This window comes from Amaranthus tricolor, chromosome 7, assembly GCF_026212465.1.
Source record: "Amaranthus tricolor cultivar Red isolate AtriRed21 chromosome 7, ASM2621246v1, whole genome shotgun sequence".
Lineage (NCBI taxonomy): Eukaryota > Viridiplantae > Streptophyta > Magnoliopsida > Caryophyllales > Amaranthaceae > Amaranthus > Amaranthus tricolor.
The window spans coordinates 25,460,054-25,486,382 of record NC_080053.1 but is presented as its reverse complement, the minus strand read 5'-3'; the positions used below and the strand labels follow the sequence as shown (position 1 = coordinate 25,486,382).

The 26,329-nt window shown below is 33.1% G+C and overlaps 1 protein-coding gene and 1 pseudogene across 1 annotated transcript; one reads left to right on the top strand and one right to left on the bottom strand.

Annotated features, from left to right (window-relative positions):
- The first annotated feature begins 3,930 nt into the window (after positions 1–3,930).
- Positions 3,931–5,455, top strand: LOC130817413 (zinc finger A20 and AN1 domain-containing stress-associated protein 5-like). The gene has a single exon (XM_057683103.1). The coding sequence runs from the start codon at positions 4,204–4,206 to the stop codon at positions 4,660–4,662; it is 459 nt and encodes a 152-aa protein (XP_057539086.1). The 5' UTR covers positions 3,931–4,203; the 3' UTR covers positions 4,663–5,455.
- Positions 5,456–11,702: 6,247 nt separating this feature from the next.
- LOC130818647 (CLP protease regulatory subunit CLPX1, mitochondrial-like) lies at positions 11,703–24,571 on the bottom strand (annotated as a pseudogene).
- Positions 24,572–26,329: the final 1,758 nt, after the last annotated feature.

The following is a 26,329-nucleotide window of genomic DNA, read 5'->3' as shown; positions in this document are numbered from 1 at the left end:
GACATAAACAAACGAACCTAGATGAAACAAAAAAATAAACGAAAAAAAAATAAACGAAAAAAAAGAAACAAAAAAGAAGAACAAAAAGGTGAAAAAAAAATCAGAGAACAAAAAAAGACATGAACAAAAAACTCACAAAATCCACATCAAAAATCATGAACAAAAAACCCACAAAAAAATCATGAACAAAAAACCCACAAAATCCACATCAAAAATAATCTACATAAATCAGGAACAAAAAACGTACAAAAAAAAACAAAAAACCCACAAAATCCGCACCAAAATTCATGACATAAATCATGAACAAATAACCCACAAAAAAAATCATTAACAAAAACATACAAAAATCGAACCAGATCCGAAAAAAACAACCCATATTGAAGCATGCACATGAAGAACACAAAGAAAATGGAAGAAGAAGCGAGAAAAAAAAACGTACCCTAAGTAAATTTGAAAACGTGTGAAAAGATGTGAACAACATAACAAAATTCTACAAGAACAATTAAAAAGGTTTGAAAAAGTAGAGAGAAAGAGGAGAATAAATTAGTAAGATGTTAGAGAGAAGTTGAAGAAGAAGGTAAACGATTTTAAGAATGAAAGTTAAAAGGTTTGAAGAATATATTTGAAAAGATTTGAATTGGACTCCGAAATTTAAATGCCGTGTAAAAAACCTTAGCGACAAAATGTTTTGTCGCCTATTTTGTCACTAAAATTTAAAAGTGCTGCAGCCCTTAGTGACAAAAATGGTGACAACATTTTTCTTATTGAAAAATTAGATGACAAACTGTTTTCTAGCTAGTTGGTGACAAAGGTTTTTTATCATCATTTTTTGTTATTAGACATCTCTCCACATAATATCGTTTTGTCTCCAAATAGAATCGTTTTGTAGTGGTTGTTGATGATGTAGTTGTCATTATTGTCGTCGTTGGCATTGTAGTTGTTGCTGCTGCTAGTGTTGTTGTTGAAGAGATTTTGGGTGGATTTGCTTTACCTTATTTGAATGTGCATCAAACTTTAAAATTACCAATAACACCTTCTACCATAACTTAGTTATGTGATTTAATTTTGCCTCCAAAGGAAAAAAAGTCTTTGTGCTATTACTTTCTTTAGTTCTTCATTCTATTGTTTAATTGCTCCCTCTCCTCGCTTCTACTTATTTATTATTTTCACAATAATTTCTCTCTGCTCATTTTAAATCAAATTAAATAAAGATATTCATTTGAATTTAGGATAAAATGTTAGACCTAAACCTAACAACTGAAAAAGATCATATGAATGAAGGTAATTTTTGTATTTTCTTAGCTTTTCTTTAAATTTAATGTCAAAATTTCTTTGGTTTTGAAGAATTTTGTCTTATGAAGCACATTTCAAAGAAATTGAAGGACTTAAACTAATCAATTTTAAAATAGTTGATGATTTTCATACTCATTACCTATTTACTCCCTAAACTCCATATAAACCTAAAATTTTTATACATATCAATCCACTCTATAACAAGTAAATATTTCAAATTCACGCCTGCTATGAATATATATCAATCTCTTCCCCACTGCCATACCTACCCCATACCCACTGTAGTCTTCTACCTTCTTTATACTCTCTTGAGGTTTATAGAGAAAAACATACACTATTTATTATTCATAACTCAATATTCGACATAAAATTTTCATAAATAGTGATTTCAGCCATTTAAAATGAGACTTTATATTAAATTTATTGGATTTTTTATGAACACTAACCATCCTTTAGGAGTATTAAAATGAATTGCTACAGTAATAAAAACAATACCCCACTTTCATAAACAATAGAAATCATAGTTTTGAAATCAAAACTTCATGCTCTCAAAAGTTATACGATGGTTGAAGAGAATAAAATGCAACCATACTACATAATTTCTAAAGGAGAATATACATTCATATTATATACTTCTAAGACATTTCATATTCTATGCTAACCTCTAACAGAAAGAATGTATGAGTTGGAGTTCAACAAGCAAATCCAAGGTACATGCTACAACTTCCTAAACAAAGAGCTACTTTTGTTAGCCGTGATCCGACCTTAAAATAATAAATTTATATGCTAATAACTATTAAGTTGGACTATAAAATATAAACTCATGTACGGAAAACATTTCATAATGAGACCATCTCACGTAAGAATTTGTACTAAATTGTCAAAATATAATGTATCAAGTAATTTTTGGTGGGTGGGTTCCTCATATCTACCACCTACCTACTACATATGACGAATACGGTTTTTTATAAACATACACACCCATTATTCACAAAATTCATATTCATAACTGTTTTGGCGGATGCAGTGCAAAACCACAAAATTGTACCTCGTTTGCCATCCTTAGACGTGGTACTTCCTCTGTTCTGAAATACTAGCTCATAACAGTTTTATACACTATTCATCGTTCAAGACAATTTTATTTATTGCGGCTAATGTGTAAGAAAAAATATAGTTAAGGGGATCTTTTTTATACACTAGCTCATAAATGTATATAGTTTTATATATAAATAATCAAAATAATAAATTAAATTGTGTAAAAAGTCAAATGTAGTAAGTATACTGAAACAAAGCTATTTACTTAGATGGTGAATTATATGATAGTAAATACTAAAAATCATGAAAAAAATTAAAAATTAAATGCCAATTGCCAACCAAAAATTTCCAGTGAGCACAAGCAAGCCAACGAGCCCTTATTTAAAAGAGGCAAAATTTGGTAGTATTCTCTAATAAAATATGTCATCTACTTGTGGTCGTTATTATTGCCATCCATCCTTTTCACAAAAAGATAAAAAAATACTCTTCTTACTTCTTCCTTCCTACTCAACATTTAAATAAATTATAATATTAATTATAGAAAAATAAAAGTATAATATTAACAATTTAATATAAACCCATTAAAAAATAATCTAATTATTAAAACAAGACCCAATCAAGTTGGTACATTAAACAGTGTGTTGGAAAATCACAACATCAAATTAAACTTTACCAAAATACCCTTATTTGTTTATGTTTTCCAAAAAGGGAAACCCCCACATGAAGTAAAGGCTTTCTTTACAACTAGGATATATGAGTCATTACATTAAATTTAAAAGCAGTTAGTCATGTGTGAGATTCTGACTATATTTTAGAATTGCAAGTAATAAATTAATTACATTTAAATTATAATTGAGTATTTTAAAATTATAAATATTTATTTTAAATTCTTAGTGATCATGTTAAGACAATAAGTGATTAAGCATAAAAAATAATCACTTATAGTTGGTCTGTTAAAGTAAATAATCACTTATAATTGGTCTGTTAAAGTAAATAATCGCTTTAAATTTATAGTTGATAATTTTAAGACTGTAACGATACATTGATTAAGGGGGGTGTTTAGCAAATTAGTTTATTAAGCAATTTTAGCCTATTTTAATATAAATAGAAGGTTGGGTGGTCAAACCTGCTATAACTCTTTTTAATTTCATTAGATAATTCATTATCTCTTTTTATCTATTATCAAATATTCTATTTTTTTAAAAAATATCAATTAATATTGTAGTGAAGGGACACAATAATAGGTTTTTGAATTGTCATGGAAAATATTATAGGAAGTGTTTAGCAAATTAGCTTATTGAGCAATTTTAGCTTATTTTGATGTAAATAGAAGGTTGGGTGGTTAAACCAGCTAACGCTAGTGTTTGGTGAATTAGCTGGTTAAAACAGCTTATTGATACGAATAATTTGTTTTTGACAAGCTGCTTATAACAGCGGGTTCAAAATCAGCTGGTCAAACTAATTAATAAAATCAATTGATCAAATTAACTACTATAATCAGTTATCAGTTATGCTACCTGCTATTAGTTATTTGTCAAATATCCACACGGTCTTTCCACTCTCAAAATGAAATATTATTTTATAAAATAAATTAAATTATTGATAAGTTGTTCTAGCATTCTTTTTCCCTTTTTGTTTACAATTTGCCGACCTTTGATTATTTTATCCCTCAACCTTACACCTTAAAATTCCATTCTCATTTCTCCATCTTTCTTGCTTTTCAGAAAAAGAGAAAAAACACCCACCATTTCTCATCATTCTCTCTCCAAAACCCATATATTTTTTCTTCCATACAATCAAACCCATAAATTATTTTCTCCAAACAATCAAAACATATAATCTTTTTTCTTCAAACAATCAAACCCAAACAAAATTATGGCACAAAATAGAGAAATAGATGAAACCTTGGACCTAAAAGTTCCAGCTGAAACAACCCTTTCTCTTTCATGCCCAGATAATTGCAAAAACATCTCATCTTCTACAAGGCCCGATATGGGTCGAGTAGATCCGGGACCATCTGAGGTGGTCCGACCCAGATCAAAGAGACAAGCGGAGGATCAACCTATTCCCGAGGCAGCAACAACACAGAAAGATGGTCAGAATCCAACGGTTGAGATGTCGTCACTACCTGTAAAAAAATCGGTCAATAGGTGTTCTGGATGTGCAAAACGTGTCGGGCTAACCGGGTTTCGGTGTAGATGTGGAGATCTGTTTTGTGCAGAGCACAGGTATTCAGATCGACATGATTGCAGTTATGATTATAAATCAGCTGGTAGAGAAGCCATTGCAAGGGAGAATCCTGTTGTTAGAGCTGCTAAGATCTTGAAGGTGTAGAAATTAATTGAAATTTTAGTCAAAGGAGAGAGAAAATTTGAAATGGGTTTTTCCGGGTTCGGGCTTTGATGATGGGTTTGGTTTTTGATGGTGGGGGATAAGGTGAGATGATGGGTGGGTGGTGGAAAATAGGGGTATTATTGTCATTTCAAGATTGTTGTGACTTGTTTTGTACTCTTATTAATTATTTGTTTTTCTTTTTTTTACTTAAAGAAAAAAAGTAAAAATTTTAAAAATTTTTAATTTTAGTGATTTTTCTATAGTAGAGTAATTTAACCATTAAACTAATGGATTAAGTAGTATTGTTTGTTACTTGTAATCTGATAAAAAGAAAACTTATTGAGTGCCTAATTATGGTCATCATTCATTATTCAATTCAATTACAACCCTTTGCCTACCAAATCAATTGGCAAATTATAGGTGTTATTGGAGTTGGTTTTATTTTTTATAAATGTTGATGAGTATTGAAGTATCAAATATTTGTAAAAAAAATACCATCAAATTAATAATATTCTCAAAATTATTTAAATATTAATTTAAAAATTATACTCTATTTGTCTTTTTGTTTAGAGTATTTTAATTTAGAGAGAGAAATTTAATAGATTTTTAAGATATATATTATAGAGGGTAAAATATATTTCTTGATGCGTATTTAGAGATATTAAGATTTAAAATTTAATTTAAAAATTGTGTAAAAGGTAATTAAAAATAAAAATATAAGAGAGTAATTCAACTCTATTTCATCAAGTTAGGTGCAAGTGTGTGACATATGTATTGTGAGCCCATCCAAGGATAGAGGTTTTCCCACTATTCTCGATTCAATGAATGGTCTTCAATTTATTTGATGAAAAATTATTTTGAATAATATAATTTTTTATTAATGTTTTTATAATTAATTTAGGAGTATTTTTCTAGAATAATATTAATTTTGATTTATTAACTAATTTATTAATTTTTTTTGTTTTATAATTACCTATAGTTTGATTTTTAATAAGTTAAGGATTTTTTAAGAAAACGCCTCTCTAAGTTGGTATTATTTATGGTTAATTAATAGTTGATATTATTATAGGAAAATTAACAAAAAATTGTATTATTCACAGTAATTTTTCCTTCATTTAATCCTATAGGGAAATAATTTTTTCTATAGATCGTGACAATTTAACCTGCAAGTTTAACATATGAGTATAAAGGTAATTTCAAATAAAGAGCTTGTATTTTTATTATATGTAAGATGAGTTAATTAATCGATATATGTTATGTATTTCTTGATAAGACCATGTTGGACAATATTGTGTAGCATAGAATTGGGTTGCTTTATATTTTTATGTGCGTTGAATAGACTCGTTTACTACTCATAATCTAGGTTGCACTAAAACGAACACGGACACGGACACGGACACGACACGGGTACGGGAAACCGCCAACTTAAAAGTGGCGGACACGGGGACACGTAAATGGTAATATAATAAATATATCAAATTAAAGATAATTTTACAATCTTTCATTTGATATTTGTAAATAAACACTTTAAAAATATAAAACTCACATAACATTCAAATAAGTACCAAATAAACAACAGGATTATTTAAAAATAGTCATACAAACCAAATCAGAGAAAACCAAATAAATAGGTAAATATAAGTATAATTACCCCCACCTCCACTCATTTTTTCCCCTTTCACAACATATTTCCACAAAGGATAATAACAGAAATCACCCTCTTCATTTGTAGCATCACCACTTACATTGCACGAATCAGAGCCACTAGCCCCGCTACTAGACATGATTGAACTCTTCAAATTCAAACAACCACAATTAAAGATTTATAAATCAAGATTAACAAATAATCAAATTGACCAATACAATACAATAAATGTTCTTAGGATTTAGGATTAACACTTAATTTCTTAATTTCTTGAACTCTTACAGTGCAACCAACGAGTCATCTAATTTGCTTCCAAATATTGGAAACTGCTTACGGCTGGAGTAAAAATACAAATTCCAAAAATTTGCAATCAACAACATGATTTCCATCCTTTTTGCCTCCTAATTGAGAAGTTACTTGAACTAGAAAAAAACATGAAATTGCAGAACAAAGAAACGGAAGCATGAAAGAACACACTAATTTTAGAGGCAACAAAATCATATGAACAATCTGTATTGTATTGAACTCTTAATTTCTTGAATACATTTAGGGATTATTCGAACAACCCAGCCGTGTCCGTGTTTCGCAGACCCACAGCACTCAGTGAAGCACCACAGCAGCCGTCGAGTGTTTGAGGAGCAGACCACAGCACCACTCAGTGAAGCCGTCGGTGGCGGTGGCGTGGTGGAGGAGCAGCCGTAGAATTTTTAGGGTTAGAGGAGTGAGAATGTGAGATGAGAGCAAGAGAGGGAATTGAGATTTGAGAGGGAGGAGCAGCAGCAGAATGCGACAATGCGTGACCTTTGGGCTTTGAGTAAGTCAGGAGTTTATTTCTTTTCAGCTTTTTCCATTTTTTTTTTAATTTTAAATAAGACACGTGTCCCTTGCCGTGTCCGTCGCGTGTCCTTGCCGTGTCCACGTGTCCGAAAAAATATTAAAAAATTGGACACTCCATTTGGCGTGTCGGATACGGATTTTTGCGTGTCCGTCGCGTGTCTGTGTCGGACACGTGTCGGACACGCGACACGTCAGTCGCCAGCCGTGTCGTGTTTCGCAGCTCATAATTCTACTACTAATCTATATTAAAATTTTAGTAAAATGACTCAAATTATAACTTAAACGTTAATTTCTGGTGAGCCAAGTTTGACGTGTAAGATGTGATAGCAAAATAGAGGATGGATATTGGATAGGAAGAGAGACCCGCGTTGACGTTGTCAATTAACGATTGGTCTCAAGTTGGCCAGTATTTGAAAATGATGGAAAGAAGGCACTAAGCCAGCGTCGAGATCCCTTAGTACTTCCTCTGCTATGTAGTTTGAATGAAAATCGCGTTTTTTAAGAAAAAAGTATATAATATTAATAAATGAAAAGAGAGAATAAATTGTGTGGGTAAAATTAAATTAGAGTTAAAATGTATAAATGGGATTAAAAAATATAGTGGACCATTATTCAAAAATAGTTTTGATATAAACTAAGCGAAACAAATCAAAATAATAAATGTTGCAAATTCAATGTGATTGAGGGATTAATAAGCATGGAGCATGGTCCATTTACACAATTTGATTCATGATTCTATTGCTTTGGCTGCTCCACTGTCCAATGTCCAATGTTGTGCATAAACAAACATTTTATTTAAAAATATTAATGTTGTGGTCTCAAACTACCCATCAATTATCTCTTGCATGTGATTCAGATTTCCTCTAAGATTTGCAAAACCTGATTTGTAAATGACCTCCTTCACATTTCATTTTACCTATGCATCCTTTCAAAGTTGGATGGCCTATAGCCCTATATACCCTCTTTTTTGTAATATTTAGTATAAGGATAAAATTTAAGAAATTTGTACATAATTTTTTAAAGATATTTACATATGTTAAAATATATTCATGCAGATCATGTTAGATTCTTCTCGACGTAAAGTTTTATTATATATTTTCAATAATTGTTTATGAAACGCGTTGATAGATATCGAGTTTAGAAACATGCTTTGAAAACTTTGAAATAAAAAGAGAACATCAAATAAGATCAAAGAAAGTATATATCATTAATAATATTTTGCTTAATATTAATAGAAATAAGTATGTACATATTTTTAGTTGAAAATTTTTTGAATTTTGGCGAAAAAAGTTCTAATGTGGCTATGACATGTGTTATTGAGAGCAACACATTCAAGGAGAATCGTGTTTGTCTCAGTTTGAGTAAATATTGCTTTTTCTTGGCAAAATATCTCACCTAATGATTCTCTTTCCTTCAATCTACCATGTAATCAACAACAAAAAGAGAAAGAATAATGCATTTGGTATAGGCCAAATCTCGAATGCGGCCCTGCATTCATTCAACCTCCCCCATCACAACCCAATCACCTAATTCCAACCCATATAAAAAAATTAAGAAACAAATTAAATTTTTGGAGTTGCCATCTTAAAACTTAGAATGAACATTTAAAATCTTAAAATATCTTTTTAAGTTTTGTAATTGACAACTCTAAATTCGTAGAGTAGTTATTTTTACCCTTAATAAAGGAAAGTTAAAGATTTGAGTAGGGACTTAAAGCCTTGGCATAATGATTTGAAGGCTAGGAATGGGCCTACTAGCACTTGAAGTAGTTATTTAAAAATAATCGTATACAAGCGGGTTGGCTTAAGTGGCGAGCAGCAATCGGGGTGCTTTGTGATAAAAAGTTCCCGAGGAGATTAAAAGGTAAATTTTACCGCGCTGCAATTAGGTTGATATTGTTATATGGGACAGAATGTTGGCCCGTAAAGAAGGTTTTCGAATAAAGGATGGATGTAACAGAAATGCGTATGCTAAGGTGGATGTGTGGTAATACTATGATGGATAGGATAAGAAACCAGAAGTTTAGGGAGAAGTTAAGGGTTGCATCTCTCTCCGCAAAGATGCGGGAGAACAGGTTGAGATGGTTTAGGCATGTCCAGAGAAAGACACATGACGCCCCAGTAAGAAAGATCGAATGCATCAGTGGAGGGCAAAAGAAGTCGAGGAAGACCTAGGAGAACGTGGGAGGAAAAAATTAAAAGTGACATGCATGAACTTCACCTCTCCAAGGACCTAATCAGGGATAGGGGCAGTTGGCGGTGCTTTATCCATGTCTTAGATTACTAAACTCGTCCCTTTTACTCATTGTTTGTTATTGTTCATTGCCTTAATTATTACTCTTTACCTCTTTCATTACTTTTATATTTATTTTTAGTTATTTGTACGTATTCTATTTATTCTATTTGTAAGTTGTAGGTTTCTCTCTCTTTGAAGACCTTTCTCTTGTCGAGGGACTCTTTGATTGCACTCTCCTCCATGGGCATGAGCTGCCGTCGTTCTTCCCTCCCCATACCCTGATCATAGTTTTCTATGAGCGGGATACACTAGGTATGATGATGATGATGATGAAAGGTAAGCCTTAAGAGATGGAAGCTTAACGCTTGCATAGGAGTTTCAAATCTTGGAATAAGTGTTTTAAGGTTAGAAGTTGGTACTTTAAAAAATGAATTAGACCACAACCACATCTATGCGGCGGTATCATAAGAAATCTATTGTTTAGTGTATTAGTATAATATATATTGGAAATTTCACTTGCTGATCCTGCTTTTTTGGCTTTTCCACAAATGTTTTTTTTAATTCGCGTGATGACCTTGAATTTTCAACTTTTCCATATAGTAGACAAAATGTTAAGTTTTTGGTTAAACCAAGTGCTTATTTCGACTGAATTTCGAAATATGTTGTCAATTAAGGAGATCATGACACTTGTTTTTTGAAAAAATGTCATTACGTTGGGTAAAAATAATATAAAGTTAGCAAAAAAACTTCTTTGTTGTCTACCACATAGAAAAATTTGAAGCTTAGGGTCCACCACGTTGATTAAAAGAAATATTTGTCTACCATCTATAAAAGCAAAAAATTCAGGATAACCACATAAAATTTCTCTTTGTATGCCCAACTACTTTATATCCCAGTTGGGCATACGTAAAATAATCTTTCAAAGAAATTGAAAGCTTGGAACCGCTCCAAAAAAAAGATTGTACCAGTCTTAAAAGTAAATGAAACCCCAACATCGTAGTGGGGTTGTTGGATGTCTAACGTAGCCAGAAAGATGAAGAGTAAAGGAATTAAAAGAAATTAAAGATATATAAAAATTGAAAGGATAAAGAAAAAAATAAGAGAGGTAATGAATACTGCATAAGCAAATAAAGGCAAAAACTATTGTCACAAAAGCCTCACATTCTCTCTATACAGTCTCTTAAAAGAAATGTAATGATAGATTGTTTTAGGTTAGTGTAGTAGTCAAGGTTTTTATCTTTTTTTTCACATGGGTTTAAATTAATATTGGCTCTTACACTAAAGATTTTTTCTAAAGAATAATTTTGACTCTGTTTTAACTGTACGAAATCACCAGTCTATTTCTAAATAAAAAAGCAATATACTCTTATTATATTAATCAATTCTTTCTATTTCCTCTCATTTCCGACAAATTTTATCTTTGTAAGTTAAAAAAAAAAGTTTACAAATTTTCGTGTTGCAACCAACTAATTAAAGACAATTTTAGATGTAACAAACTATCTTTTTGTACTATGAATTGTTGATTTATGAAGAATTATACACCATCTATGGGTTTTAAATAATTTGATAAACTTTTTCGTAAGAAGTTAAGATATTCTCTCACTATCGATCTAGAATAGTAGAATTTATAATAATAATAATGCTCAACATTATATTGGACTAGTCGATTAAATGATTTTTAATTTTCAAAAAACATGAATGAATTAAAGTTTAAAATTTAATAGCTTTATTATTCTATTATATACACATTGTATTGGACTAGTCGATTACATTGTATTATCGAAACCTAGATACTCCATACAAGGAGATGATAACGTATTAATTCGAGCTAGATTACGTACAATATATCTGAAGTATACAAGTAGACAAACTCACAAATTGGTATCAAGATACAACTGGTTATACTATACAATGAATCGAAATTCAGAAAATAACTAATATAGTAATTTATCATTAAAAATATTAGTATTAAATCGGTCACATAGGCTTAGAGCTTGAAAGTAAGTTTGAACCCGGTCCTTGAATGCATGTGATTGCCAGCATAAGTTAACATCCATCGCCAATCTTATAATCAAAATAGTGGAAGAGTAACAGATGACTTTAACCCATCATTTAACCTTCTAGTTGGTAATGTTGGGTAGTCCAGACATGCAACCTTATCTTTGTAAGCGAAATTAGTTGAAAGGCCGCTAACAAGAATGAAAAAGAATACGACGACAGTATCACATAGTATAGATTACCTCTTCTACAAACTTGATCAACGTCCTACATCATAACTAATATCTTTAAACGATCTGTCTTTCAACCCTTTGCAACTCTTTGATTACAGATCAGAGCTTTCCTGTAACATAAAAACAAGATAAGTCAATCGATAGGTGAGCAAGGAATGACTCAGTCCATCAGTAACACTAATTCCCAAAATAAATAAACTTATTAAGGAACCAATTTGACAAAAACTAATTAAGGAACCAGTAATCCTTATTCATTAGTGTGATTTATATTAAAATCTACTATTTGAGTGATAAAAATTGGAATTAAAACCATGAAAGTTGCATTAACATACTCCAACTTCAGCAATGCCAAGATAATTCTTCGATGCATCATCTCCATGAAGAACTTTGGCCCCACAACCAAGAGAACTAATAGAGCCCACAGATTCTTCATCAACTAACACAGCATTTACACCCATCATTTCCCACTTTCATATCTGGGATCTGAATATGAGCACAAAGGTAAACTTGTGTGAGTATGCATACACCAAATTGTTACGCTTTTGCTGAGTTGAGAGCCAAATCATCCATGGATGATGACGTGTTTCAGCACTTAGTGGGGTAAGCTATGGCTTGCATTGACGAGGGCAATGATGAGCAAAGAACTCATGCCAACAGCTCGAAGCAAAGAAGACAAAAAAAGTGAAGAAGCAAGGTCTATTCAATCGAGCAATGGGCTCCTTGATCAAGCAGAATAGCAGAGAAGCCGGCAGACGGTTTCTGATGGCCTGCTCGATCGAGTGAATGGGTTGCTCAATCAAGTACACTGTACGCACCTAAAATATTGTGTGTTCATGCATGAATTCTTTTGGAGATTGCTAGGTCGGACTTCTTTGACCCCTTGGGCATATAAAAAAAGGGGCTTAAGGGTCAGAAGTATATGCAGAGTGCAAGGAACATTTTTTTTGATAGTTGAATCTTGTGAGAGAAATTGTGCTTGTATGTGTGTGGGAACTTCATAGGAGTGTAAACAAACTCTAGAGAGTGAGTTTTGGTGTTTGAATCTTAATGTAACTGTTAAATTATCATCATGAAATACAAATCATTTGATGTTGGAGAGGGTACTTAAACAATTGTGTTCTTGCTGTCTTACTCTCTTGCTTTATTTGTATTGTGTATCTTGTTGGCTCTGGTTTTCTCTATTTTCTCATGTTTTTTTTCACATTTGAGTGTTTGAATTCACAACAGCTTTTAGAGCCACATTGTTTACACTGAACCACATACCTCATACATTGCCTCTGTTAGTACAGTCTCCAGTTGGGCACGCAAACCCCCTTGCGCCAGTATTCTTGAACATCGATTTTTTGGCAATTAATCTCAGAGCCTTTTCTGTAAAGTGAAGTCTCACCTAAGTATTGCAATAGCAGATAAAACACATCATCACCTAATGAGAGTACAATTAAAAGCCATTATATAGCGTATGGAACGGAAGTAGCACTGTAGCAGAACACACGGCTTTCAAGTAAGAGCAAGTTCCTTGTGAAAATGATATACGCAAAACAGCTTATCAATGCATCATCACTGATGAATAAAGCGGGGGATGGAAGAAGAGAGTGGCAAGTGCCTAAAACCTTACATTGCTCATACTAAACAGTTTCTTGTACTGTTTCTCGAGAGCATTCCTTGGCTCAGTAAGGACCTACAAGAAATTTAGATGATATAAGCTGCTGATGAAAATATGATGTATTCATAGACACCTACATGCACAAAGGACGACACAGTCAGAAAGATAGACAAGAAATGCTGCTCAATCAGTAGCAGATCTCGTGAAAAGTTTTAGTGGGATCAAAATGCAATTACAAAAGTCAAGTGGGGTCAAATTCAAATTTATATAAAAAGTTTTTTTAACAAATCTTAATTTTACCAAAGGAATTTTCCAAAATTTTGAGTTTTAAGCAGCGTCAAATAACCCTAAATTTATAAGGTGGCTTCGTCACTGCTGGCTATGTATTGAGGTCTCTTGCAGTACATGCATCACAGTGTAGAGGATCTACGATAATACAATTAAAACAAAATTTTCAAATCCAAATTAAGAGATTTATAATTTCTATGCAAGCCAAAATGAGGACTCACGAGCCATATGCACAATTCAGAATGCCAAAGATATGTGCAGAACTGGAGAAGGTACCCTGGACAGCATGCACCCCCGGGGCTTGGAAGAATGCTACTGTAGGCCTTGCATGACCATGTAAGTTTCTACACACGTGTGCAGGCCAGCAAAACTACGCAACTCTTAAATAATTCAATGCACTATGGAGTTTCTTCAGTTGTTTTTTAGTGACTTAATTACCTTATGTAGTATTTTGTGGCATGTCTCTTTTAAGTCTCTTGCATGAACAATTTTAAGCTTGAGAGTTTATGAAAAACATTTGAACTTTAAGCATGCTTCTGGTTGATTAAAGTGAACAGCCTAAATCAACTCTGTTCTTTCCACCCCCATGATTAAATGTGTTGTAAAGATGCCTTGAGTCGTGGTTCGATTGCGAGAAAAGGCATAGGCTTAAGGAGATGCATTGAAGGCTTGGTGAAGGACTGCTTGAGTGAGCATGATGATCAAAAGTTGGTACGCTCAGGATAGCATCGAGCAGGTATATTGTTTGAGCAAGCATTTTGTTACTAGAACGAGCGTGGCGTGTTGGCAAGGTTTTGGATTGCTTGGGTAGCTTTGCTTGAACAGACAAAGAAAGTGCTCGAACGAACATGTGTGCATGATAGCAGGATTATTATAACCAACATAAATTGAGGTTTTCTCCTATAAATACTAACTTCCCAAAATCATGTATTCACTTTAATTAACACTAGTCTAAACACATAACACTTGGAGAGATCTCCAACTCAATTATAAATCTCTAGTTCTCAATTTAATTCTTAAACTCCGTTGTTGTTTCATCAATAAATAAAATCATCTAGGATCCAAGAAGGACGTAGCCCACATTAAGTGAACCTTGGAAGATCTTGGTGTGATTGTTTTATGCTTGAAATTCATGTTCTTGCACTGAATTTCCAGTTTTGTTCACTAATTACAATTCACAAACAAAGTGCTCTACCGTTGTTCTTGGGCGTCCAAGAAAGTTGTCCGCATTGTTAGTTCCCTCAATAATTCAACACAAATCGAATTTATTTTGAAACCAAGTTAGCTTCTAACATAGCATGTATCCATAATGAAATGGATTTGAGGCCATTACAAGATTATGTGACTCTGTCCAACATCGGTTGTATGGGAAACTAATGTGGGTTTATAAAGCAAATGAGCAACTAGCATAGCCTTTTGGGTGAATTCTCTTGTTTGTTCTATTATAGTATCAAGTGCCTACAAGTTTATATCATAGTGCAAAAATACATTTTAACGGTTGGAAAGGTTGATGGTTTCAGAATCCATTTTGGGCACTATTACAAAAATATGGTTTCAAAAATGGTTACAAAATGGATATTGGGGTTAACTTGGATTATTTTGCAGTTTTCTTAGCCTATAATTTGGTAACACCAAGCTCAAAAACCTATACAATAGGGTCACGATACGGTGATGGGACCTTGTTTTTGCACTATGGTACTTGTCTAGTTCCTTTGTGCTACTACATTTTGCATTTTCCTTTGTGCTACTACATTTTGCATAGAGCCATTTACACATGAAGAATCACCATCCACCCAAAAGAAACAATATAGGCAAAAGCTTACCCAGCTAACATGCTATAGAAATTGCAAATGCTGATCCCATAGGCAAAAAAGAGTGTAACAAGAAATTGATAAAAATCTTTGGTTCATTCCATCAACTATTAGTTCATAGTAATTTTAAAGTCTCAACTATCAAGAGTTATTTTGTTAGGCATATGTGTATCAAGTAAGAATTACATCACCAAAGGTCATCAGAACTCATAGAGGACATTACCTGAACAAGCAGGTCCTCTGTCAATGATGATAGACTGACCAAAATAGGGAAACGACCAATAAATTCTGGAATGAGGCCATAAGCAATAAGATCACTACTTTCTACCTGCAAAATAGGACGATACTTTTTCAACTCTTCATACAGTCATTAATACTAATCAAAGGTAAATCTAGACCACAAGAAAGTAAGAAATGTTAAAGGAAGATTACTCATAAGTTAAATTAGCATGTTTTTTGCATTGTGGAAAAAATATTTCTCTCTACAATGAAATATTGTTGGGATTAAGGTTTGGGCATAATTCTTTTTTATAATGTTAAAGGGAGTACACTCTCACAGTCTCAAGTAATGCTGAAGTCACCACAGCACTAGACACTCCAGCATTTCTCAAGTTCTCTCGGACGGGTGCACCGAAACCAATTGAAGAATCATGTCGAATGCAAAAAATCAAATTGAAAAGAAACAACTCAAGCACTTTCTTTTCTACAGTATCCTTTTCAGTAACACCACCAGAGCACATACCACTCAGATATTGTTTTTGTCTAGATCAACGAAGGCACCACCACATATGAAAAGGATATCTTTAGTATCTATCTGTAAAACCATAGCCAAAATGCTGAAGGTTAATAGAAATCAAACATATGAGAGTTGAGACTCAAGGCTTGGAGAGGGTCAATAGAAACAGAAATTGGTTTGATCATTCACAATAAAAAAAATGCAACAAGCATGATGCATCAACAAAATATAACATACGCCATTATTGTACGGATCAAAGTAATTTTTGGTTCGATTTCTCTACCTAGCAAGTAAAGTATCCTAATCTTCAATCTTCTGTTTCCTCTCTGCTCCTTTTGCACAGCTTCTAAGAAAGGCTACTACAGCATTTTCAAAGATCACAAATAATTGATCTTACAGCTTTTCGTGACAAGATAAAGTATATGCCTAAGACACAAATACATGTCCCAACTCCCAAGACTATGGTTTAATATTGCTTTAACCAGGTATCTGTTTTCCTTTCACAAAAATATTAACATTAGGAGTTTTGATGCATGCTAGTATAATGGACAATTTTGTTTATCTTTAAACTATTTACTAGTAATGGAAATTTCTCTTACATGCTGCCGCCAACCTATACTCCCCCTTTCCCAAGTTCAAAATTTTCAAATATTACAAGCTTCAACTGAAACATCTAATGAAGAAAGTCTGGTTCTATGTACCTGAATGGTATCTCCACAAGAAGACTTCCGACCTCCCTTTTCAGAAGTATTTACAATCTGACAAATTAAGTGAAGCAAACATCAACGCACAATTAAAAATACCAAAAGAATATTAAAAAAAGAGCACATGTTTAACAAACAATTAAAAAAACAAACAAGATGTATGCTAGCCCATATGTCAACAAGACCAGATTTAACATGCAAAGATATCTTCACAGGCTAGTTTATCAAATTATCGTTTATTAACATGAAGAATCGGAATTTACAAATAGGAACAAAATTGAATGAGGAAGAGGAAAATATGTGGATGATCATGGAGTTAATTTTCTTAGTTATACATGAGTATCAAATTGGACCAAATAAAGTATGATACTATAATCTTCATCATCGTGTGATTGATGAAGATGCAATGCAACAACTTCGAGTTGGATGAATTAAATGAAGAGTAGACACTGGGGTGTCATGTGATAGGAGTTATCCAACTAGATTAGAAAAGAAATTCTACTGAGTTGCAGTCTAACCTGTCATGTTTTATGGGACATGAAGCATAGTGTTGTCATTTAAAAGGATATATGAGCATAAGATGAAAGTAGATCAAATGTGAATGTTAAGGTAGATGTGTGAACAAAACATAATGGATAAGATAAGAAACCAAATTCTAAGAGAAAAAGGCTCAATGTTGCACCCATGTCTGCAAAGATGTGTAAGGTCGATTGACATGGTTTGGACATTAGCAAAGGAAAACCATTGACGCACCTAAAAGGGCGGAAAACATTATAGTTGATGGAAAGAAAAGTCGTGATAGGCCTAAGAAAACGAGAGGGAGCAAATTAGAAATGATAAGAGGCTAGGAATAAAACTACATAGAGATGTCGAATTCGTGACCAAGACAATCTGTAGTTATTTTTTCCTTGGTTATTATTTGTACCGTTATGATTGTTACATACGTTTCTTTGGTTTTGTTAGTAGTCTTAATACTTTTCTTACATTGTCTTATCTTGTTACTTATCTTTCCTTGCTATTGTTTTCATTAGCTAGTCTTTTTTGAGTTGAGAGTGAGTGGTTGCAACCCCTTTATCTCCTATCCTGATTAGTATGCCGTTGTTCAACCCTCCCATTATCCTGATCATTGCTTGTTTAAGCTGAATATGTTGGATATGATGATGACGGCACCGTCCTGAAATAAAGCACGAAGCCAGGCACGCAGGCTTTTGTGGAGATCAAACAGGTGACCTAAATGTTCTATAGGCAACAACTCACAAATGATGGTTAACTAATACATTGGTTGCTCCAAAACAACCTATATTTTAATCCCTAAAGAGAAGGAACAAGCAACAATACAACATGGTGCTAGGCTTTTCCAAAATATTCTAAGGCCAGACTCTTCCAAAAGCATCGTGAAATTCCTAAATATAGCTAAAAGAATTCCGTCATTGTCCTCTTCAAGCGAGGAATAAGAAAGAAATAATGACAATGACAATAAATGTAATACAAAATCCTTATCTATACCCACTAAATTTTCTTGATACCCAAAAATATTCTTGCCCATAAATTGTAGATTCAAATACCTTCAACAAGAAGCAAAGAAATATTGAACTTCCTAGCTACGTAGTAACTACCCTATACCAAAACCACCAAATCCCATGCCACCTTCAACCTTCAAAATGGTAAATGCACATAGATGAGTTTGATTCTCAATCCAATCCCAACAAACTTCATATTGCAGCAAAGAACTTCTAGAATCCACCGAACAAATAATATATCTTTTTATCTCACCTCAACATCATCCACGCCCTCACGAAATACAATAGTACCTCATTCTTTCTACACTCCACATGGAGCAATTGCAACAAAAAGATCGCATAAAATATGTATACTACTAATTTTAAAATGTAATATGATTTAATGTAACGCTCCCTCTATCTCTTAAAATTACAACAATGAGATTTGACAAAAAGATTAAAAAGAGGTAAGGACACTTGAATTGTGTGGATGGTTTTACAAGAGAGAGGAAATGTCTAGAGGAGTGTAATATTTCAAAATTTATAGTATATATAAATAAATAAATAAATAACTTATTCCAAACCACCTACTTTAACCCTCTAAACTTTTATACACTAATTTTAAAAACACCCCTTACACCTCAACTTCCCTCAACCATTCCTTTCTTGCAATGTAGGAGTGAGAAGAACATTGCAAGAAAGGAGAAAGCTAAAACGAAAAAAAAGGTGATATATGAGGCAAAATTAGTTGTGTACGAAGAGATCAACAATAGCTCAAAGGAGTATTTTCAAGAGTTGTTTAATGAATGTCAAATGAGGCGACATGAGGCATCTTGATGGAAGCACGAGAAAAGAACATGGAATATATGAGACGAATAAACAAAGTATAGGTGGAAGAAGCTTAGTCGGAAATAAAGCAAAAGAAAACATTGGGCCTTGATGGTACTATGGAAGCTTGGAAATGTTAATCAAAGATAGAGTTGCATTGGTTAACTGATCTCTTTAACAAGATATGAAAAACAACCAAAATGTCGAAGGAGATATGCGAGATTGTTTTAACTACCAAAAAATTGAACTTACGAGTCACACCATAAAGTTATAAGAAAGTGTGTTAATATGTCCCCTACGAAATTGCACTAAGAATTTTCGAAAATCAATTTGGTTTTTTGCTATGAAGATTCATCATGAAAACTCATCATCTAATGCAAAAACAAATGGATTGCTATTGGAAAAGAAAATAAAAATTATACGTGATCTTCATTGAATTGGTATAAGTGTATGACAATGTACCAAAAGAACGTAATATGGTGAAAAGTATGTTACACAAGTATATGTGTATAGTATGCAATATATGTATGTACACGTATAAATCAATGTTTGGGCACGTGATTTTAGATTCAATCTTAAAAGTTTTCAATATTAAGGGAAAGGTAGGTTGAAGATAACATAGATAACACAAGTAAAGAATAAAGCTAAAATTAGGACTTGCAGAAGGATATGACAATAGATACGAAAGAAAGAAACAGGAGAATATATTGTTTGGATAAGAATTTAGGAGGAAAAGTAAAGGATGGAAAGGGGATATGAAACATGCAAGGAAAAGAACGGGAGGGAATAATAACGAAATTATGCCTTGTTTGTTTAGGAGGAAAGGAAAAGGAGAAGGAAAGATAGCATTTTCCGTCAAAATCTTTTCACATGAAGAGGTTTGGTTTTTAACAACAATAAGGGACTTAATTCCTTCCTCTTCCTCGCAAATCCCCCATCTCCAAAAATGATATCCAAAAAACGAAATTAATTTCAAAAAAAAAGATAATTATATCACTCCAAATCCCTTCGTTTCCTTTCCCTCAAACCCCCTCAATCTAAACAGGGTGTAAAGCTTAGAAATTGATGTACGAAACTGGATTTTGCTTGCAAAAGAAATGATAATTACTTGTCAAAAGACTGAAAAGAAAAGCAAGTTGGTGCATTTATCCCAAGTCCTCATTTTCAAACCGACTTTGATTCCTAACCAAATCATGTATACCAATGATACGAAAGTTTAAAATAAAAATTGTACATATAACAATTTGAAAGTTAATAAGGCATTATAATGTTTATCATTGCATAAAACACGTCCAACTACAAGATTCATCAAATATAAAACAAGTATACATTGAAAAAAAGACAATAGAGGTCTCCAATTTTTTTTAAATTTTCAAGACAACTCAACCTTATACCTTTAAATAATCAATAAATTACAAAAACTCATTAAAAAACACAACATATTCCGCCCACTTCAGACTTAAAAGCAAAAACCTTCATAGTATTATTTCTAAACTAGATATGACATTTCTTGATCAATGTCAAATACGATTACTAATATAGTACTTTACCTAATCTCTCCGTCATGAATCCTATTACTTTTCCATCGCAAGACTTTTTACTTCCGTGAACATTTTCCAACTATTCTTAATCTTTATGCCAGAATCAAGTGAAGATATTGTCATGGAATGAAGGAATGGAATTTGAAAACCAATGTTAATAACAGAAGAAAGAATGGTCAAGAATCACTTACAGTTCCTTCGAGGATTTTCAACGAGGCTTGCTGCACACCTTCACCAGAAACATCCCTGCTAACATTTGAGTTCTCAGCCTGTACATTCACAAAACATTATCATTTCTTAACATAAAGAGCAAGATAACAACAATAACATTCCATCACGGGATTACCCCAATCCCATTAAGTGGTTCCCGCCAAGGTGGGGTTTGGGGGTCGGATGGATGCACCTTGACTCTTGTTAATGCTAACAAAGAGGTTCTTTACCAACATAAAGAGTAAGAAAAAGAAAAGCATAGTAGACAATTTTTTAGGTAACCATACTTTTTTTCGCTTCTTAAATTATAGCACAAAAAACAAGGAAATCGGAGAACCTTTTTCGTTATCTTATCAATTTCATCAATGTAGACAATCCCTTGCTGAGCTGCTTGCACACTAAAATCTGCAGCCTGCCAATTATCTTTTAAGGCAACATCAAGAGTTTGTATAGTTTAACAGGACAGGAGGCTAACAGTTAAGACTGTAAAAATTCTGATAGATGATCAAACACATACAAGCAAAAAAAAAAAAACAAAATCGAAAGACAAACAAATATATTATGCCATGCAAGATTTAACGAGGATACTCAAAAAAGAAATTTAATTTCAAATTGAACAGCAGTTTTAAAATTAAGATACAACAGAAGTGCAACCTTACTAATGATTGAAATTTAATCATAAAAAAGTCAGCATGATTACAAGCTGAAAAATATCTTTTCTTTTCAATTTGTCCGTCCCATTATTCAGGACTGTTGTCCAGCTGTCCAGTTCCATACAAAAGCTGATGGTCAATCTTTTCTTCTTTAATAACAAAAAAGCTGATGGTCAATCTTGCAAATGTAATAGCCTTCACACTTCCATTGTGTATGTGCAGTCAAGAACACTCCTCATGGAGAGATGTTACTTTAGATGATGGAAGCATTAGGTGTTCTTTTCGGAGTAGATTACTCAAGTGCAACCTCATCATTTTACAGAACTAAGACTTTTAACACCAGCAACAGATTTTGATAAGTATATGCTCTAAGGACTAAGGAATAGATTTTTAAAAAATGTAACTGCCTAACTGTGCAGTGTTTGCAAGCAGGCCCAAGCTTAACAAAAACATTTTAGATTATTGTAAGATCAATAGATGGAAAGTTGTGAAGCAAATTAGTTCCATTGTCCAAGACTATAGGGGGAATCAATTGATTCTAGGGATATTCTAAGTTAATAAATCGCCCACCAAGAAACAAAAGTTTAGAAAATTATGTATGCAATCTGTGACTTGAAGTCAAACAAAATGAGCCAAGAAACAAAAACTCAAATTCAAATCCTGTATTTTGGCAACCTAGCCTTACCGTAAGCAATTTGTACAATATTTGACTCAACATCTTCTCCAACATAGCCAGCCTGCAAAGTAAGGCATTGCACAGCTATTTTAGCACCACTAAAGAGGTTTTAGTGACACAGTCCATGCAAGAGACATTAACAACATAACTAACAAGAGTACAACGATCTCAGTTTTGAAAAGCAGAAGGCACTCCAAGTTGCCAACAATTGGGCCTCAAAAGGCACAAGCGTCACATATATGAAGCACATAGTTCGTAGAAAGGCACATATTTTAAGTGCTTTCTTTTTTGTCAAAAGAAAGACTCATTTATTTATATTTTATAGAAAGAGGTATTATGGAGTGAGAGCAGTAGGAGGGAGAGTGAAGAGAAGAATCACACAAATAAGAAGATCAAAATGAGAAGTACACATCCTGTGTGACTCATGATTACACTTTTAGTGCCTTAGATGAAACTCACTGTCCTTGTTTCTTGAGCAATCAAAACTCATGACGTGCAAATTCTATCTATTATAGTAAAGTCAATCACCTAGAAAGAACATAAGAGAGAAAGCTTGCCTGTGTCAAACTCGTTGCATCATTAACAAATAACAACAAAGGGCACATTTACGATACGAGCAAGTGTCTTGGCAAGAAGTGTCTTTCCTATATTCCATTAAAATGCAATAAGTTCAAAAAGGAATTTTTCAATCACCCAAAATCAACACAAAGAAATATATGCTAAGAATATCATAGAGGATTCAGAATCATTACCAGAACCAGTTGGGCCTATCAAAATGACATTGCTCTTTTCTAATTCAACATCATCATTCTCTGCCTCCATAGTGGGTAATTGTGCTTCTGATCTAGTTTCAAAACCATATAAGAATTTAAGAGCACAAAATAACCAATAGCAGAACCTAAGAAACATTAAATACACTTCAACACGTGTACATGAGAAACACATGCTTTGCGCATTCAGAAAAAAAAATCGACAAGAAATGACAAATGGGATAGTCCTAAGGACAAACCCTTTCAATGAGGCATGTTGAATCCTTTTGTAATGGTTATGAACAGCAACAGAAAGAACCTGCAAATGCGAACTACTAATGTTAAGAAAAGTCTTCCACTGTTTAAAGTGACAACAGCTCCTTCAAGCAAACGCAAATGCAAACAAATGACCAACTAGCATAGAAATTTACAAGCATCCGTGGGTTGATGACAACAATGTTTCTAAAGAAACCACAATAGCCCCTTGGCCCCAAAAACAACACTTATTGCAGTAACTAGATTAGTGGAATAATAAGAATATAAGATAAAAGTAGCAAATCAACAATAGGAATATAAACCATGTACTCCCTATGTCTCATACTAATTTGCAATTGCACCCAACTCCAATCAGGTGGTATATAATAGCACGAATGTCTTTTCGAATTTCCAGCTAACCTCACTCTCTTCTTTTGGTCTTGGCATTAAAGGTGTAGATTTTAAAAAACGACAGACAGACAGAATTCAGTTTAACCTTGGAATTAAAGTACACAACGTTGAAGCAAACATAATACATCAATACAAAGTCTTATTACACAATAGAGTACAATTTAAAAGTTTCAGCAAGCTACAACATTAAAAGTATTAATCCACACCAAACAAAAGAAAAACTTAACTAATAAGTTCATAATCAAGAGCAAACCTTTTTATCATGTTGTTGTCCAATCACAAATTTATCCAATCTCATACAAATTTCCTTTGGTGTAGGCAAATCCTTCCCTAATAGTGCACCTCCCCAAACAGTTTGACCATTCCTATTCGCCCCATTGCGTCTATCTTTCCCCTTTCCACCACGACGACCATGACCATTAGCCCTAACATAATGCACCCCTGGAAAAAATGGCGGATTCGGCGGATTGTGCACAATCATGACATTTCCATTAATTGACGGCAGTTGGCCATGGCCACTACCACCAACACTAATATTTCAAAGCTATTTTATCATCCTTATCCATAACATCAACATCATTTCTGTCTGTCAAAGTTTTGTTAGCAATACCATCCTCACTGCTAACAATCTCCAAAAACCTACCTTGAAGAGGAGCCATTTTATTAGGTTGAAGATAAAATTCAGACAATTAGGGCGAAGACTAACAGTATGCTGATCATAAACACTATCATTTTCATTACCACTCGATAAATTGGGACAATTATCATAAAATACAACATTCATAAACAAAGAACACCTAGGGTAATTCACTTCTGCCTTGATTCTACGACAATTTGAAAAGTCGCCGCCCCGATTACACCTCCCTTGAATATTCGTCGGACAATTAAAGAATATCAACGAAGGAAGCGTCGGAATGTGACTCCTCCAGTAACCGGAAAAAATGATTCTTCTCGCCGGAAGTTGGCGCAATGTTCTCCGAAAGAATGAGGGAGACATTTTTGGCGTCAAGAAATCATGTAGTTTGGTTAAAGAAAAATGGAATCATGGAAATGTGAGTTCAGAGAATAATAGAGAGGAAATGGATAAATGAATCATTGGAGTAGAAGCGAAAATTTAGGAATTTGGGCAATTATTATTTGTCGTCACCTTTTTTATTTTATAGTCACCCCTCTAATAAAATAACGATATTGCCCCTGAAGTTAAAAAAATTACAAAAATGCCACTTAACTTAAAAAATGTTTAAGAAATGTAAATGGCACTTAATAACATTGTTATCGCTTAATAACATTATTATCGAAACTATATATATATTGAATTTTCAGAGGCGTTATTGTAGTATATTCGAATTCAAACACGGTACCTTCTCTCTAAAAACTCTCTAAAAACACTACGTAAAGTTAAACAAGCTAGAACTCTACATCGAACAACAATGGCATACCAAGACGAGCATGATAACGATTCGATAAGTAATTAACCGGTTCGATTTTTGGCTTGAAAAAAAAAATTGGGATGCAGTCGCACAAAACGTGCGACTGGACCTAGGCTGAGTCGCACGTATTGTGCGACTGGTTTGTGCGACTGCAATCCAATATTTTTTTTTTCTTTAATTTTTTTGTGTTTTTCAATTTCGAAATTTAAAATATCTTGCATGTAATTAATTTTTTGTTTAAGTTGTTGTTAATTAATATATTTTAATTTATTATATTATGATAATGTTATTATAATAATTAGCGTAGTAGTGTTGAATATTTTAAATTCGAAAACTTTAAAAAAAATATATATAACCAATCGCACAAAACGTGCGACTATGCCTAGGCTGAGTCGCACAATACGTGCGACTCAGCCTAGGCACAGTCGCACAATACATGCGACTCAGCCTAGGCACAGTCGCACGTTTTGTGCGACTGGAATTATTATTTATTTTTTTTTTAATTTTTTTTTGTTTGAACTTCGAATTATAAAATTTATTTTGTTTAATTAAATTATTTTATTTTAATGTATTATTGTGCTATAATAATGGTATTTTATTTTAATTATTTTATAGAAAAATTAATTATTCTGATTTTTTATAATTATTTTTGAAGTTATTATTATTTTGATATATTATGATAATGTTATTATAATTATTATTTGCAGGACTTTGAAAATTTAGGGGATAATGTAGATTATTCTGATAGATTTGTTACCGATAGAGAATTTGATTCTGTAGATGATTTACATCCTTGGGCTAATGAGATAGCAGTAACAATTGGTTTTCAATTTACACGTGCTTCATATAAGAAAAAGAAGGGCGTTCTAGAGTGAGTCTGTACTTAAGATGTCACTGCTACGATAAAAGAAGGGTTGATTTGCATAACTTAGACAATGCTGCCCGACCTGGTTCCAAAAGTAGGGGTTGTGGGTGTAAATTTATGATTTTAGGAACTAGTCGTAACCCAGAGGAAAGACCTTGGACGGTTAGAGTGTTTCCTGGTGAAAAAGGAATACATAACCACCCGTTCTTCATGTACAGAGATGGTTAAATAAGAGTAAATAGGATGACTGTGGATATCAGGCAGCATATACGAGATCTAAGTGCAACTGGCATGCAACCAGCATTTATAATGTCTTCAATTAGAAGAAATTTTCCTCGTTTTTATGCTAGTATGAATCAAATTTACAATGTGAGACAGTCAATCAGGAGAGAAGAGATGGATGGTAGGACTCCTCTTCAACACTATCTGTATATAGCCACTAAGCATAATTATGTAGTTT

Coding starts and splice junctions, on each gene's coding strand:
- LOC130817413 (XM_057683103.1), top strand. CDS start 4,204: ATGGCACAAAATAGAGAAATAGATGAAACCTTGGACCTAAAAGTTCCA.